Consider the following 12,759-nt stretch of genomic DNA (forward strand, 5'->3'; position numbering starts at 1 on the left):
ATGCCCAGCGAGGAGGTGTGTTTCTGTTGCTTCATCCAGAGTGTGACAACAAGCAGTAAGGGTGCTAGCCCCTCCCTCCCTGAGAATCCAACCTGACCACCCCACAGTCCCTCACTCCTCTGCCCGGTGCTGGTGATGCAGTGAGGACACATCAGTATGCCTGGCTTCAGGTGCACCAGGGTTCGCTACCACCCAGCTCCCCGTCTCCCAGCGCTCCTTCCTTATTCAGTCCAGCTACTCAAAACACGCAGCGGCGCACTGTAGCTTACGTCTGTAATCCTAGCGACCCAGGGGGCTGAGATCTGAGAAATAAACTTTGAAACGAGTTGAGCAGACAGAGGCAAGAAACTCTTAGCTCCAACTTAAAAAAGCCAGGATGGAGGTGTGGCTCCACCCAGAGTACCTGCCCCCTGTGAGTAAGATTAAACCAGTCGAGGGCACAGGCCCTGAGTGTAAACCCTGGTATAGCAAAACAGATAAATACAATCCAGGGCCTAGCATGCACAAAGCCCTGGGTTTATTCCTCAGTACCACATACACAGAAAAAGTCAGAAGCCGTGCTATGGCTCAAGTGGTAGAATGCTACCACTTGAGGAAGCTCAAGGACAGTGCCCAGGCCCTGAGTTCAAGCCCCAGGATTGTCCCCATCCCCCCCAAAAAGCAACTCAGGAACATGAGGGAGGTAAAGTACTTTGCCTAAGCTGTGTGACTGACCTAGCAATGTAACTAGTACCTAAGAGGCAGGATTTGAACCTGCCTTTAATTCAATCACAATCTACAAGGCTAAAATGTTTTCCCCATATGCCAAAAGAGAGAGAAAGTCCAGGTAATAAACACTAGTAGTAGTATTCCTTGAGGATGACTTTACTATATAGGTCAAGTGCCAAGACATATTTAAATAATAGACTGCTACAAAGTATCTGTTTTCTCCTTCCAGCCTCTTTCTATTTTAGGAAGCACCTCCTTGCTTGGCCAGAATGAGAAAATGACCTTCTCAGATTAAACAGCTGACACTCTTTCTTCTCCACAGCAGCCAGCCAGGAAATGGCTTCCATCTCTTTCCATGAGAGCTAGCACACCACACCACACCCCCCTTCCATACTCCCATAGACCAAATGCACATTACAGCAGTATTTGTGGGTTTGGTTTAAAAACAAAACAAAACATGGAGGTAGAATTTACATGCAGAACAGGTACCCTTTCTAATGTATGTGTTTGACAGTGTTAACACTTCCTGATCAAGATACAGGGGAAGCCATCATCCCAGCAAATTCCCTCATGCTCCTCATACCCCTCCCTCTCAGCCTCCACTGCAACCACAGACTGCTTTGTCCCTTCAGATGTGTCTCCTGCAAAGCTTGTCACAGATGGACTCCCACAGTTTGCAATCTTGAGTCTGGTGTCTTGAGCTGAGTATTAAGGCTTTGAGAGTCACCCAACTGTAGCATCTATCGGTAGCTTCTGAAATTCTACTGCACTAGATCAGTATTTACCCACTCACCAGATGAAAAACATCTGGTTGCTTCCATTTGTGGGCAATTTTATGCTCATGTACAAATTGTTGAATAAATGTAAAGTTTTTGATTCACTTGGTTAATTACTTAGGAGTAATGATAATTTGAGGTGGCATTACTATTACTTTTTCTATATTACCTAACACCAATCTATAGACTCTAAGAACCTTCAGATCTCAGCCTCCTGAATAGCTAGGATTACAGGTCTGAGCGACCAGCACCTGCCTTTTTATTTATTATTTTTGCTGGTCCTAGGGTTTGAACTCAGGGCCTGGTCACTGTCTCTAAGCTTATTTTGCTCAAAGCTAGCGCTTTAACACTGGAATCATAGTGCCACTTTTGGCTTTTTCTGAGTACTTTTTTACAGATATAAGTGTCATGGACTTTTCTGCCAGGACTAGCTTTGAACTATGATCCTCAGATCTCAGCCTCCTGAGGATTACAGACTTGAGTCATCAGTGCGTGGCTCCTGTCACAGTACCAACTCATCATCCCAGAGATCCAGATACACTCCTGCTCATACCGTATAGTACATCCACATACATTTCACGGTATCAATGTGACTATTGTGCATAAAAGCAGGCTTTAGGAAAGTTATGGGATTGGGTCCTGGAGGCTTTATAAGAAGAGAGGGAGACCTGCAAATATACAGGGATGGGTGTACTCTCAGCATATGCTACAGCTATTTGGAATGCCAGCCCCTCAAACTAAGCTAAAGAAACCTTTTCTCATTATGAATCACTTGTTTTGCTATATTAATGGAAATCTGACACAACTCATAATCAAAGCCTTACCTGAAACAATAATTTATTATATGCAGTAGATGGCCATTAAAAGTTACTATACCTGGGGTGGGGGGGTGGTTCTGGTGGCAAATATCTGTAATGCCAACTGCTTGGGTGGTAGAGACCCAGAGGACTATGGTTGAGTCCAAAAAGTTAGTAATACATCCCACTCAACAAGCCATGTGTGACATACTTGTATATCATCCTCACTAGAAGCAAGATACAGGCAGGAGACTGAGGTCTACAGAATGGAAGACACTATACAAAAAACTAATCAGAAGTAGGAGCCAAAGGAGTAGCTCAGGAGTGGCATTGTGGCTCAAGTGATTCAGGGACAATACCCAAACCCGCAGTTCAAGCCCCAGGGACCAAAACAAAACAAAAACAAAGGAGTAGCTCACAAGTGGCCGAGTGCCAGTTTAGCAAGTAAGTATGAGGCATTGAGTTCAGGTACCAGGTTAAAAAAAAAAAAAAAACAAGGGGAGGTGGCTGAGAATGTGGCCTAGCAGTAGAGTGCTTGCCTAGCATGCAGTACCACATGCACAGAAAAGGCAGGAAGTGGCACTGTGGCTCAAGTGGCAGAGTGCTAGTCTTGAGTAAAAGAAGCTCAAGGAGAGTGTTCAAGCCCTGAGTTCAAACCCCAGCACTAGCAAAAAAAAAAAACAACAAAAAACAAGCAGGACGCTAGTGGCTCACACCTATAATCCTAGCTACTCAGGAGGCTGAGATCTAAGGGTTGCAGTTCGAAGCCAGTGTGGGCAGCAAAGTCTATGACACTGCTATTCCCAACTAAACACCGAACAAGGTGGTGTGGCTAAAGAGGTAGTGCACTAGCCTTGACTGCAAAAACTCAGGAATAATGCTTAGGTCTGTAAGTTCAAGCCCCAGGACCAGCACAAATCCACTCGAAATCTTCACAACCTTGTACGTGTGACCATCTGCTTGTAGGAGTGATATAACTAGCGCTGGTACTAAAAAAGCCAACCTGAGTCGCGGTCCCCACACAAGTGGGGGGTCACCTCCAGGATTCACCTCACTATAATCCCTATGTTCCGTCTCACTCGGTGAAAAACTTGTGTTATCTTCACATTGCTAAAGAAATGGAGGATGGGCTCACAGCATACTATAGCAATTGATGTGCTTAGAATAACGCTGGTGTCCAACATACCGTAGCACAGCTGTGGAGAGATGCCATATCTGGCTTCTTCAGCAGTTTCCTTAGCATTGCTTAAAGCCACACTTAAACTAGACAGCCAAAACTGAGATACTAAAATAAAGCAAGGAGAAAAGAGTAAAACCCTTATGAATAAAACTCAACAGATTTTACAGCTATTAGCATGCTAAGCTCGTTTTCGCTTACTTATGCCACAACTAGAACTAACAGTAACTCACTAGGGTGCCCAAATGTCATGGTTTTCCCCACAATTGTCCTGGTTTAGAAATGAGAAGCCCTGCATTCAGCAAACTCCTTAGTCCAGGAAGCTGAAATGGTCACTTACTACCAGTGCCCTTATGAGCCAAGCACTGGATAAGAAGTAATAAAGAAAGCTGGGTGCTGGTGGTTTACTCCTGTAATCCTAGCTACTCAGGAATCTGAGATCTGAAGACTGAGGTTCAAAGCCAACCTGGGCTGAAAACTGAAGTGGCACTGTGGCTCAAGTAGTAGAGTGATAGCCTTGAATTGAAGAGCTCAGGGACAGCGTTCAGGCCCAGAGTTTAAGCCCCATCACTCAAACACACACACACACACACACACACACACACACACACACACACACACACACACACACACACATACACACACACACACACAGAAGTAGTAAAGAAGAGGTCTCCGACCTCAAGGAATTGAAAATCAAAACAATAACCAAGAGTTAAAATTCATGTAAGTGCTAAGAAAGAACGAGCAGGGGAGGCACTTAGGCAAACTAGAAATTCTGAGAGGCAAGAGGGAGTGGGGTACTCTGGAGAGAGAACTCTAGAATGGGTCACTAAATAAGGCCCTGAAGCTGGTCACATCCTGCCTCAGTCAAAGAACTGAAAGAGAAATAGTGACTGAAATTTAGCAAGCAAGGAGAAGAATGCAAAGAGATAAATTAGAGAAAGAAGAAACCATATCAAGAGCTGGGCAGTGGGTATGGATGACTCATCTGTGGAGTCCTCAGGAAGATGAGATCTGAGGATATGGGTCAAAGTCAACCCTGGGCCAGGAAGTCTAATCAACTACCAGAAAAAGTCAGAACTGTGGCTTAAGTGGTAGGATTCGAGCCACAAGCAAAAAGAAGCTCTGGGACAACACCTAGGAAGGGTCCAAGACCCAGGAATCTAATCCTAGCTACTCAAGGGGCTGAGATCTGAGAACCAAGGTACAGAGGCAGTCCAATCAGGCAAACCTGCAAGATTCTTTTCTCTAACAAACCATCTGGAAGTGGAGGTGTCGTGCAAGATGAACACGGGCCTTGAGCAAAAAAGCTAACTGACAGCTCCCAGACTCTGAGCTCCAGCCGTCCCAGCACACACACATAAAACACACAAACTGTGTGAAAGTGAAAAAGAAGAGCTTCTATTAGTGTTACTTGTTTTTACTTAGCTCTCTTTTCCTAACATTCTTTCTTTTTTTTTTTTTTTGCCAGTCCTGGGGCTTGAACTCAGGACCTGGACAATATCCTTGGACACTTTTTGCTCAAGGCTAGTGCTCTGCTACTTGAGCCTCAATACCACTTCCAGCCTTTTCTGTATATGTGGTACTGAGGAATTGAACCCAGGGCTTTGTGCGTGCTAGGCAAGCACTGTACCAGTAGGCTATGCTCCTGGTCCCCCCAACACACTTTCTAACCAATACTTGTACTCTTCAAAAGCGGGGTATCAGTATGACAACAGAGTAGTTTGACAGTGTCTGTCGGGTATGTAAACAAGCAGGTAGAAGACAGTTGTAAGTGCCAGCTATCCATTTGATATCTCCACTTGGACATCTGCTTTGTAATACTACCTATAATCTTCTGAGCTTGACTTCTCCCTTCCCCAGGGTAAAATCAGAATTCCTCATCATCTGTACTGCTCTCTCCACTCATTGTGGGATTCCTGCAATGTCAGGTGGGGCTTGATCTTTCCTGCTTCCTTTCTCTGGTGCCAGCTGGTCCCTCAATCATAAACCCACAATGCCTTTCTCTTTACTCTTCATTCCCTTAATCTTCTCTTCTTTAACATCCGCTTAGTGGTATGTTTAAATGAGAATTGCAACATACCCTTGTAGTATCTTTTTTCTTCCTTCACTACTTGGGCACATTTTTAAGGAAATGACTTTGAGTATTTCCCTTGCCATGTTTCACTCTTCTTTAAGGTGCTTCTAGGTGGGAATCATTCCCATTTTGTTCAGTAACAGCCCTGTTTCTAGCACAATCTTTACCCATGAAGGAACAATATTCAGACAGAACCTATGTCTCAAGATAGGTTTTATATTTTTCCTGAAAGCCTTGCTGTGTAATGCTGTCTAAAGCTCCTACAAAACCTTCTTGTCAGACTCTCCTTCCCCTCTTGCACCTTTTTCATGTACTGGGAAGCTAGGCAAGCACTCTACCTCTTGAGCTGTATCTCCAGACCTTTGCCCGGGCTTTCTTAGACGAAGACCCTCCTGCCTTAGTCTTCTAAGTATACTACCAGGCACTCATTGGTGGCTCATGCTTGTAATCACAGCTACTCAGGACAGAAAAAAGTCAGAGATTCTTTTTTGTTTTTTTGCCAGTCCTGGGCTTGGGCTCAGGGCCTGAGCACTGCTCTTGGACTTTCTCAAGGTTAGAGCTCTACCGCTTAAGCCACAGTACCACTCCTGGCTTTTTCTATGTATGTGGAACCGAGGAAGCAAACCTGCATCTTCGTGCATGCTAGGCAAGCACTCTACCACTAGACCAAACTCCCAGCCCGAGAGAGATTCTTATCTCCAAGTAACCACCTAAGAACTGGAACTGGAGCTGTGGCTCAAAGTGGCAGAGAGCTAGCCTTGAGCAAAAAAAGCTCTGGGTACCAGGGTTCACACCTTGCTACTCAGGAAGCTGAGCTCTGAGGATCATGGTTCAAAGCTGGTCTGGGCACAAAAGTCTGTGAGACTCTTATCTCCAATTAACAACCAGAAATGATGCTGTGGCTCAAGTGGTAGAGCGTTAGCCTTGAGTTGAAGAGCTCAGGGACAGCACCCAGACCCAGAGCTCAAGCCCCAGGACCAAAAAAAAAGCTCAGAGCCGGGCGTGGTGGCTTATGGGAATGGTGGCTCATGTCTCTAATCCTAGCTACTCAGGAGGCTGAGATCTGAGGATCAAGGTTCAAAGCCAGCCCCGGCACAAAAGGACCAAAGGACCTGAGACTCTTATCTCCATTTAACCCCTAGAAAATGGGAAGTGGGGCTTGGCTCAAGGGTAGGGTGGTAGCTTTGAGCTGAAGAGCTCAGGGACACCACCCAGGCCCAGGGATAGGGCAGTGGTCTTGAGCTGAAGAGCTCAAGGACAGCACCCAGGCCAAGTTCAAGCCCAATGACCCCCCCCCCAAAAAAGAGAGAGAGATAAGGACAGCACCTAGGCCCTGAGTTCAAACCCTATGACTAAAACAAACAAATCCAAGAGAAATTATTAATGGAATTGCATACAATTTGTAATAGAAATCAAAACTTTACAAATTAACAATACTTCCAAAAATCCATTGTTACCTTCAGAATCTGCCTCTGACTAACCTAATACTTATTAATGAAAGTGTAACTTAAAGTCTTCCAGGTTTTTTAGGGAAGACTTAAGGAAGGATACTTTGTAGCACTAATATCTTTATGTATAACTTCTAAAAATATATGTCCTAGAAAATATTTAGGGGCTAGGAATGTGGCTTAGTGGTAGAATACTTGCCCTGCATACATGAGGCTGTGAGATCAATTCCTCAGTACCATATAAACAGAAAAAAGCCAGAAGTGGCGCCATGGTGCAAGTGGTAGAGCTTTAATCTTAAGCAAAATAAGCTCAAGGACAATGCTTAGGCAGCTCTGAGTTCAAGCCCCAAGAATGGCAAAAAAAAAAAAAAAAAAGATAATAATTAACTAGGAGGTTTATTCTCTCAAAGACAAATTTAATTATTCATACTTCAAGTTGATAAGCAGAGAAATAGTATATGACAAAATGATCACCATTTTAAATAAGAAAGGAAAGCCAGGAGCCACTAGTTTACACTTATTAACCTAGATACTCAGGAGGTTGAAACCTAGAGGATCTCGGTTTGAAGCCAACAAAATATCAGACTAGAGAAATGGCATACTCAAGTAGAAGAACGTCAGCTATGAGGGAGCAAGAAAGTGACCTAAAACCAGTGGAAGGAAGGAAGAAAAAGGAGTGAATAAGGCATTTCAGCATATATTTAACTCAAAATTCTTTTGATGAAAGAAAAAAAAATGTACAATAAACCAGCAAGATGCTATACTAGAGACCTGGTGTAGAGGATCACTGTCTGAAGCCAGCCAGGCAGGAAAGTCTGTGAGACTCGTATCTCCAATTAAATCACAGAAAAAGCCAGAACTCCTTAAGTAAAAGGAGCTCAGCAACAGTGCCAGGCCCTGAGTTCAAATCCTAACAACAACAGAAGGAATTCCTAGAGGTTGGGAATGGAGCTCACTGGTTTATGCTTAGCGTGTACATAGCATGCATTAGACCCTAGGTGTAATACCAGGATTTATAATAGATAAATAAAAATCATCCCAACAATTCAAATCACTTCAGAGACCCAGAACCAGCAGCTTTACTAGTTGAACATTCCTTTCGATATATGCATGCCCTTAATTTAGACACACTATGGCACAGACTAGAAGTTACTTGTCTCCTAAACTAGTTACAGAACCTTATTAAAAAGATTAAATTACATAGTAACAGTGGTCTCAGTCACTCACAAATCATAACAAGTGGGCCTGTATGTCCAATTAACCACTCTAACATCACACGTGGTAGAGTGCTATCCTTTATTTTTATTTTTGGTGGGTCATAGGGCTTGAACTCACCCTGGATGCTGTCCCTGATCTCTTCAGCTCAAGGCTACCACCCTACCCCTGGAGCCACAGGACCACTTTGTTTTCTAGTGGTTAATTGGAAATAAGAGTCTCAAGACTTTAGTGCCTGGGCTGGCTTTGAACCTTGATGCCAGATATCAGCCTCCTGAGTAGCTAGGATTACATGCATGAGCCAATGCACCCAGCTGAGTGCTCCCCCTTTTGCCTTAAGCAAAAGAACTCAGGGACAGTGTCCAGGTCCTGAGTTCAAATCCCACAACTGACCAAAAAAATAGATCCTAAAAATCAGGCTAGTGGAACTTCTACTAAAGGCCTCTGGTAAAAGCATTCAGAGGACAGAAATCTTTCTCTGATTCCTCTCAGAACATCCCACACTGCTGACAAGATAATCAGAGAGAAGGTTGTGGTACCCCTGCCAGGATCTGGCTCCCATCTGATAACAACAGTAGTTCCGATTAGACCTGGAGCTGTGTTCACACCTGTGACCCTAGCTACTCAAAGCTGAGATCTGAGGATCACAATTTGAATCCAACCAAGGCAGCAAAGGCTGTAGGACTCATACCTCAAAAAAATATATATATATAAAAAAGCCAGCAGTGGAGTTGTGGCTCAAAGTAGCAGAACACAAATGTCTTGAGCACAAAAGCTCAGGGTCAATGCTCAGGCCCTGAGTTCAAATCCTGACACAAAGAAGGGAAAGGAAAGGAAAGGAAAGGGAAGGGAAAGAAGGGAAAAAGGAGGAGAAAAGGAAAAGAAAAGAAGGCCAATGAGTACTTGAAGGGAAGCTTGCAATTGCTAAAATGTACTAAACATTAATTACATATTTTATTAGTTTCTTTTTACATATATTTAGAATTGGATTTAAAGCTGCATTTCCCACTTGAGAAAAGCTCTTTGTGGGTCAAGTAAAACATCTAGCACCAGTAGAAGCACTCTACTCATGCTATGGGAAACCACTGAGGACAGACGACCATGGAACATAAGTCTTTAGAGTAATAACCTTTTCAACCCATTGGTCAATTTTCTCTAAATTATCTAATTACTTCAGAAATGTGGACTGCAGCCACATGGTAAATGGTGATGAAACCTTACTCTCATTTTAGAATATGAACAATCAGAATACTAGCAGATTAAGTAGGTACGTTGGAAATCCTATAGGCCTTCTATTCCGGTAGATTTGGATTAAGCTCCAAGTCTACCAGTTCCAGGTTGTGGGGGTTACTTCTTCAATCTTCATTTTCCTCATATGTAAAGTGGGAAAAATGAATCCAACTTCACCATGATTTTAAACGAAGCTCAGTGACAGAATATTTGCCTAGCATGTACAAGGTCCCCAGCACCTCAGAAGAAAAAGCGGAAAGAAAAAAGTAAGTAAAGTGTGCTGTGCACTCCATAGATTTAGTAAAAAAGTAGCTGATGCCATTATCTGACATGGCTACACTTGCGGATGAGAACACAGCTTTGAAAAAAACAGATTCTAATCTTAATTACCATCTTAAAATTATCAATGAATATGGATGGGACTGGGAAAAATGGGGAGAATGATGGAAGAGGTGGCACTGAACAAGACACATCCTACTTATAAACTGACTTGTTGAACTGAATTTGTACAACTACTTTAATAATAATAATAGTAATAATAATAATTTTCAATGAGACCTTTACAGGCAAGAACATATTTTTGGTAGACGTTTGAGAAGACGTTCCATGAAAACACTTCTGTTTTATTCTTTCAATTCTTATCCTCAAGCCCTTCTCTAACACCTTGGGGTGTGTGTGTGTGTGTGTGCGTGCGCGCACGTGCCAGTCCTGTAGTACTAGGGCTTGAACTCGGGACCTGGTCGCTGTCCCTGAGATTCTTTTGCTCAAGGCTAATGCTCTACCACTGCAGCCAGCTCCACTTCCGGCTTTATTAATTTTGTATGAAGTCATTTATTGGAGATAAGAGAGTCTCGCGGACTTTCCTTCCTGCCCAAGTTGGCTTTGAACTACTAGGTTAGGATTCCAGGGCTGAGCCCCCAGCACCACTTTAAAAAACCTTTCAGTACTTAAAATTTGTCTAATTCATGCCGGTGGCCCTGCATCTGTAATCCTAACTACCCAGAAGACCAATCTGAAGATTGCAGTTCGAAGACAGGTGGGGCAGGAAAGTCTGTGAGTCTTTTCTTCAATTAAATCACTGGGGGGGGGGGGGGGGAGCCAGAAGTAGCGCTGCGGCTCAGGTGGCGGGGTGCGAGAGCCTTGAGCAAATGGAGCTTGGGGACAGTGTCCAGGCCCAGAATTCAAGCTCCAGGATCAGCAAAAAATAAATAAAAACAATAAAGATCATTCCATGCCTTAACACTTCACACTCCTACTTCCGACCTACTGTAAAGACCTGGGAGAGTTTGCAAAGGTCGCCTCCCTAGCGTTACACGCGTTTCATCCTCACAAGTGTCCCAGCAGCTACGCCAGCCTCGTGTTGGTTTTTACACTTAAGACCCTGGACGCACAGCTCAGAAGGCAGCACACGCCCGGTGTGGGAATCGAACTGAGCTCCTTCTCACTCAACTTCTGCTTCGCGTGGTCCCCTCTCTACCGCTCGTGGGTGGAACACGGAGAAAACGCCCCTGTGTGTTTCCCGGTGTCGCCGGGCGCAGCTTCCTCTCTCCAGTGTCTTCCACCGTTCCCCGACAGCTCACAGCGAGGCCGAAGCTACTTTCAGGGCTGCCCGTGCCGCTGCAAGCCGAAGGCCGACTCCGGGACGCCGCCGCGAGCCGGGGCGGCGGCTCCTCGGCCCGCTCCCCTCCTCCGGAGCCTTCGCCCTCGGCCGGGCATCCCACCGGGCACCCGCCTCCACCCCAAGCCGACCCCTCCTCTGCCGGGGACTCGCGCGCCCAGTCCAGTCCTCCTCGCCAAGGGTCCCCGCCTCGGGAACTTCGTCCTGCTCCCCCTCAGACTCTTCCCCCCCTCACCACCGCCCCACGCTCACCCCTGCACCTCCTCCAGAACCTCGCGGGCCGGCAGGGCCGGCGGGCGACACTTCCTACCCCTCCGGGCCCAGGTCTCCTGGCCTGCGGTCGGCCTCCCCGACCCGGCCCCCCGGAGATCCGCGGCCCCCTTCCGTCCTCCGGAGCCCCGAGGCCCATCGGCCGGTTCCTGCCCCGCCTCTCGGTCCGCGGCGCCAAGTCCTGGGAGCTGGGTCTCCAGGCCCCGACCGGACCCCGAGGGGCTGGGCCGCGGGCGGGAGGGCGGGAAGGGGGCCGCGGCAGCAGTCAGGGCGCGGGGCAGCCCGGGCGCTCGGGTCCGGGGGCTCCGGGCCCGGCCGGCTCCTGGCTCCCGTGGCCCCCGGACACAGCCCTCCCGCTTTGCCGGCCCCGCGCCTCCGCGGCCTGTCCTGACCTGATCCAGGTTCTCGTCGCTGCCGCTGTCCTCCGTGTCCGAGTCGATGACGACACGACCTTTCCGCTTCTTCACCATGGTGGTCCCGCGGCTCCCACGCCGGACGCCGCCCGGACTCCCTTCTTGCCCGCCTGCCAGTGGGACCGCCACTGCCGCCGCTGCCGCCGCCGCCGCCGCTCGACCCACACAAAGGCGACCGCGCATGCGCGCTCCGCTCCGCCCCTGGCCCCGCCCCCCGCCCGGCGCACGCCGTTCGCCGGCGCCTGGAGCCCCGCCCCGTCCCGCCTCCGACGCAGCGTGGGAGGCGGGGCCGCGCGCTGGCGGCTTCCGGGCGGGCGCTCGCAGCCTCGGGACCCGCGGCTCCGGGATCCTCGGCTGTGTGGCCTTTTCACCTGTCGCCGCTCGGGTCTGGGGCTGGCGGGCGGGGAGGGGGGAGTCGCGCTGAGGGAAGCTCCCGGGTCTGCCCCGCTCTCCAGCTGTGTGGAGGGCGACTTCGGGGACCGCGAAGTTGCCCGAGCCCCACCGACCGAGGGGACGGCTGGGCCGCGGGCGCCGGGGACGGCCGGGCCCGGGGCCCGAAGCGCGCCTCTGAGACCCCGAAGAAGACAGGGCCAGGCGGAGAGGCGGGCGTCAGGAGCGAGCGGGGTTCCCGTGGCCCGGGAGCGGCGCCGGGCCGCGGTGACCCGGGAGCGGCCGCCGCCGCCGCCGCCGCGCCCTCCCGCGCCGAGGAAGCTGTGTGGAATCGTCTCCGGGAGCGCCGGGCCGGAGACCTGCTGGAGACACCAGGAAGCGCCCCGGCCACGTCGTCGCGAGTGAATGGGCGAACACCGCCCCGTCCCAGGCCAAGGTCTCAGGCGCCCCCGAAGAACTGCTGGGCCCGCGAGTCCGTGACGAGGCGCAGGAGCTGGGCTCCGACGTCCACCCGAGACGCGAGGGCCAAAGAGCCTCTTGCGCAGGAATGATGGAGTTCACTCCCGCTGGTTGGCCTCTTTCGCTTTCCATTTGTCTTTCACCGGACGGATGTGGCTACTCATAGGCCGGGAGGGTC

At 48.4% G+C, this 12,759-nt stretch overlaps 1 protein-coding gene across 2 annotated transcripts in view; it reads right to left on the bottom strand.

The window, feature by feature from the left end:
* Rtf1 (RTF1 homolog, Paf1/RNA polymerase II complex component) overlaps positions 1-11,915 on the bottom strand; it is a 36,531-nt gene extending 24,616 nt beyond the window's left edge. Inside the window, exon 1 of one of the 2 annotated variants that reach the window (XM_090318578.1) lies at positions 11,712-11,915. In XM_090318578.1, the coding sequence (XP_090174704.1) occupies positions 11,712-11,915 (204 nt within the window). Of the gene's footprint in view, positions 1-3,467; positions 3,521-11,711 lie in introns of those variants that run through there. The other variant, XM_090318579.1, reaches the window with a different exon arrangement.
* Between the last annotated feature and the right edge of the window lie 844 nt (positions 11,916-12,759).

Source organism: Megascapheus bottae, chromosome 25, assembly GCF_031878675.1.
Source record: "Megascapheus bottae isolate mThoBot1 chromosome 25, mThoBot2.hap1, whole genome shotgun sequence".
NCBI lineage: Eukaryota > Metazoa > Chordata > Mammalia > Rodentia > Geomyidae > Megascapheus > Megascapheus bottae.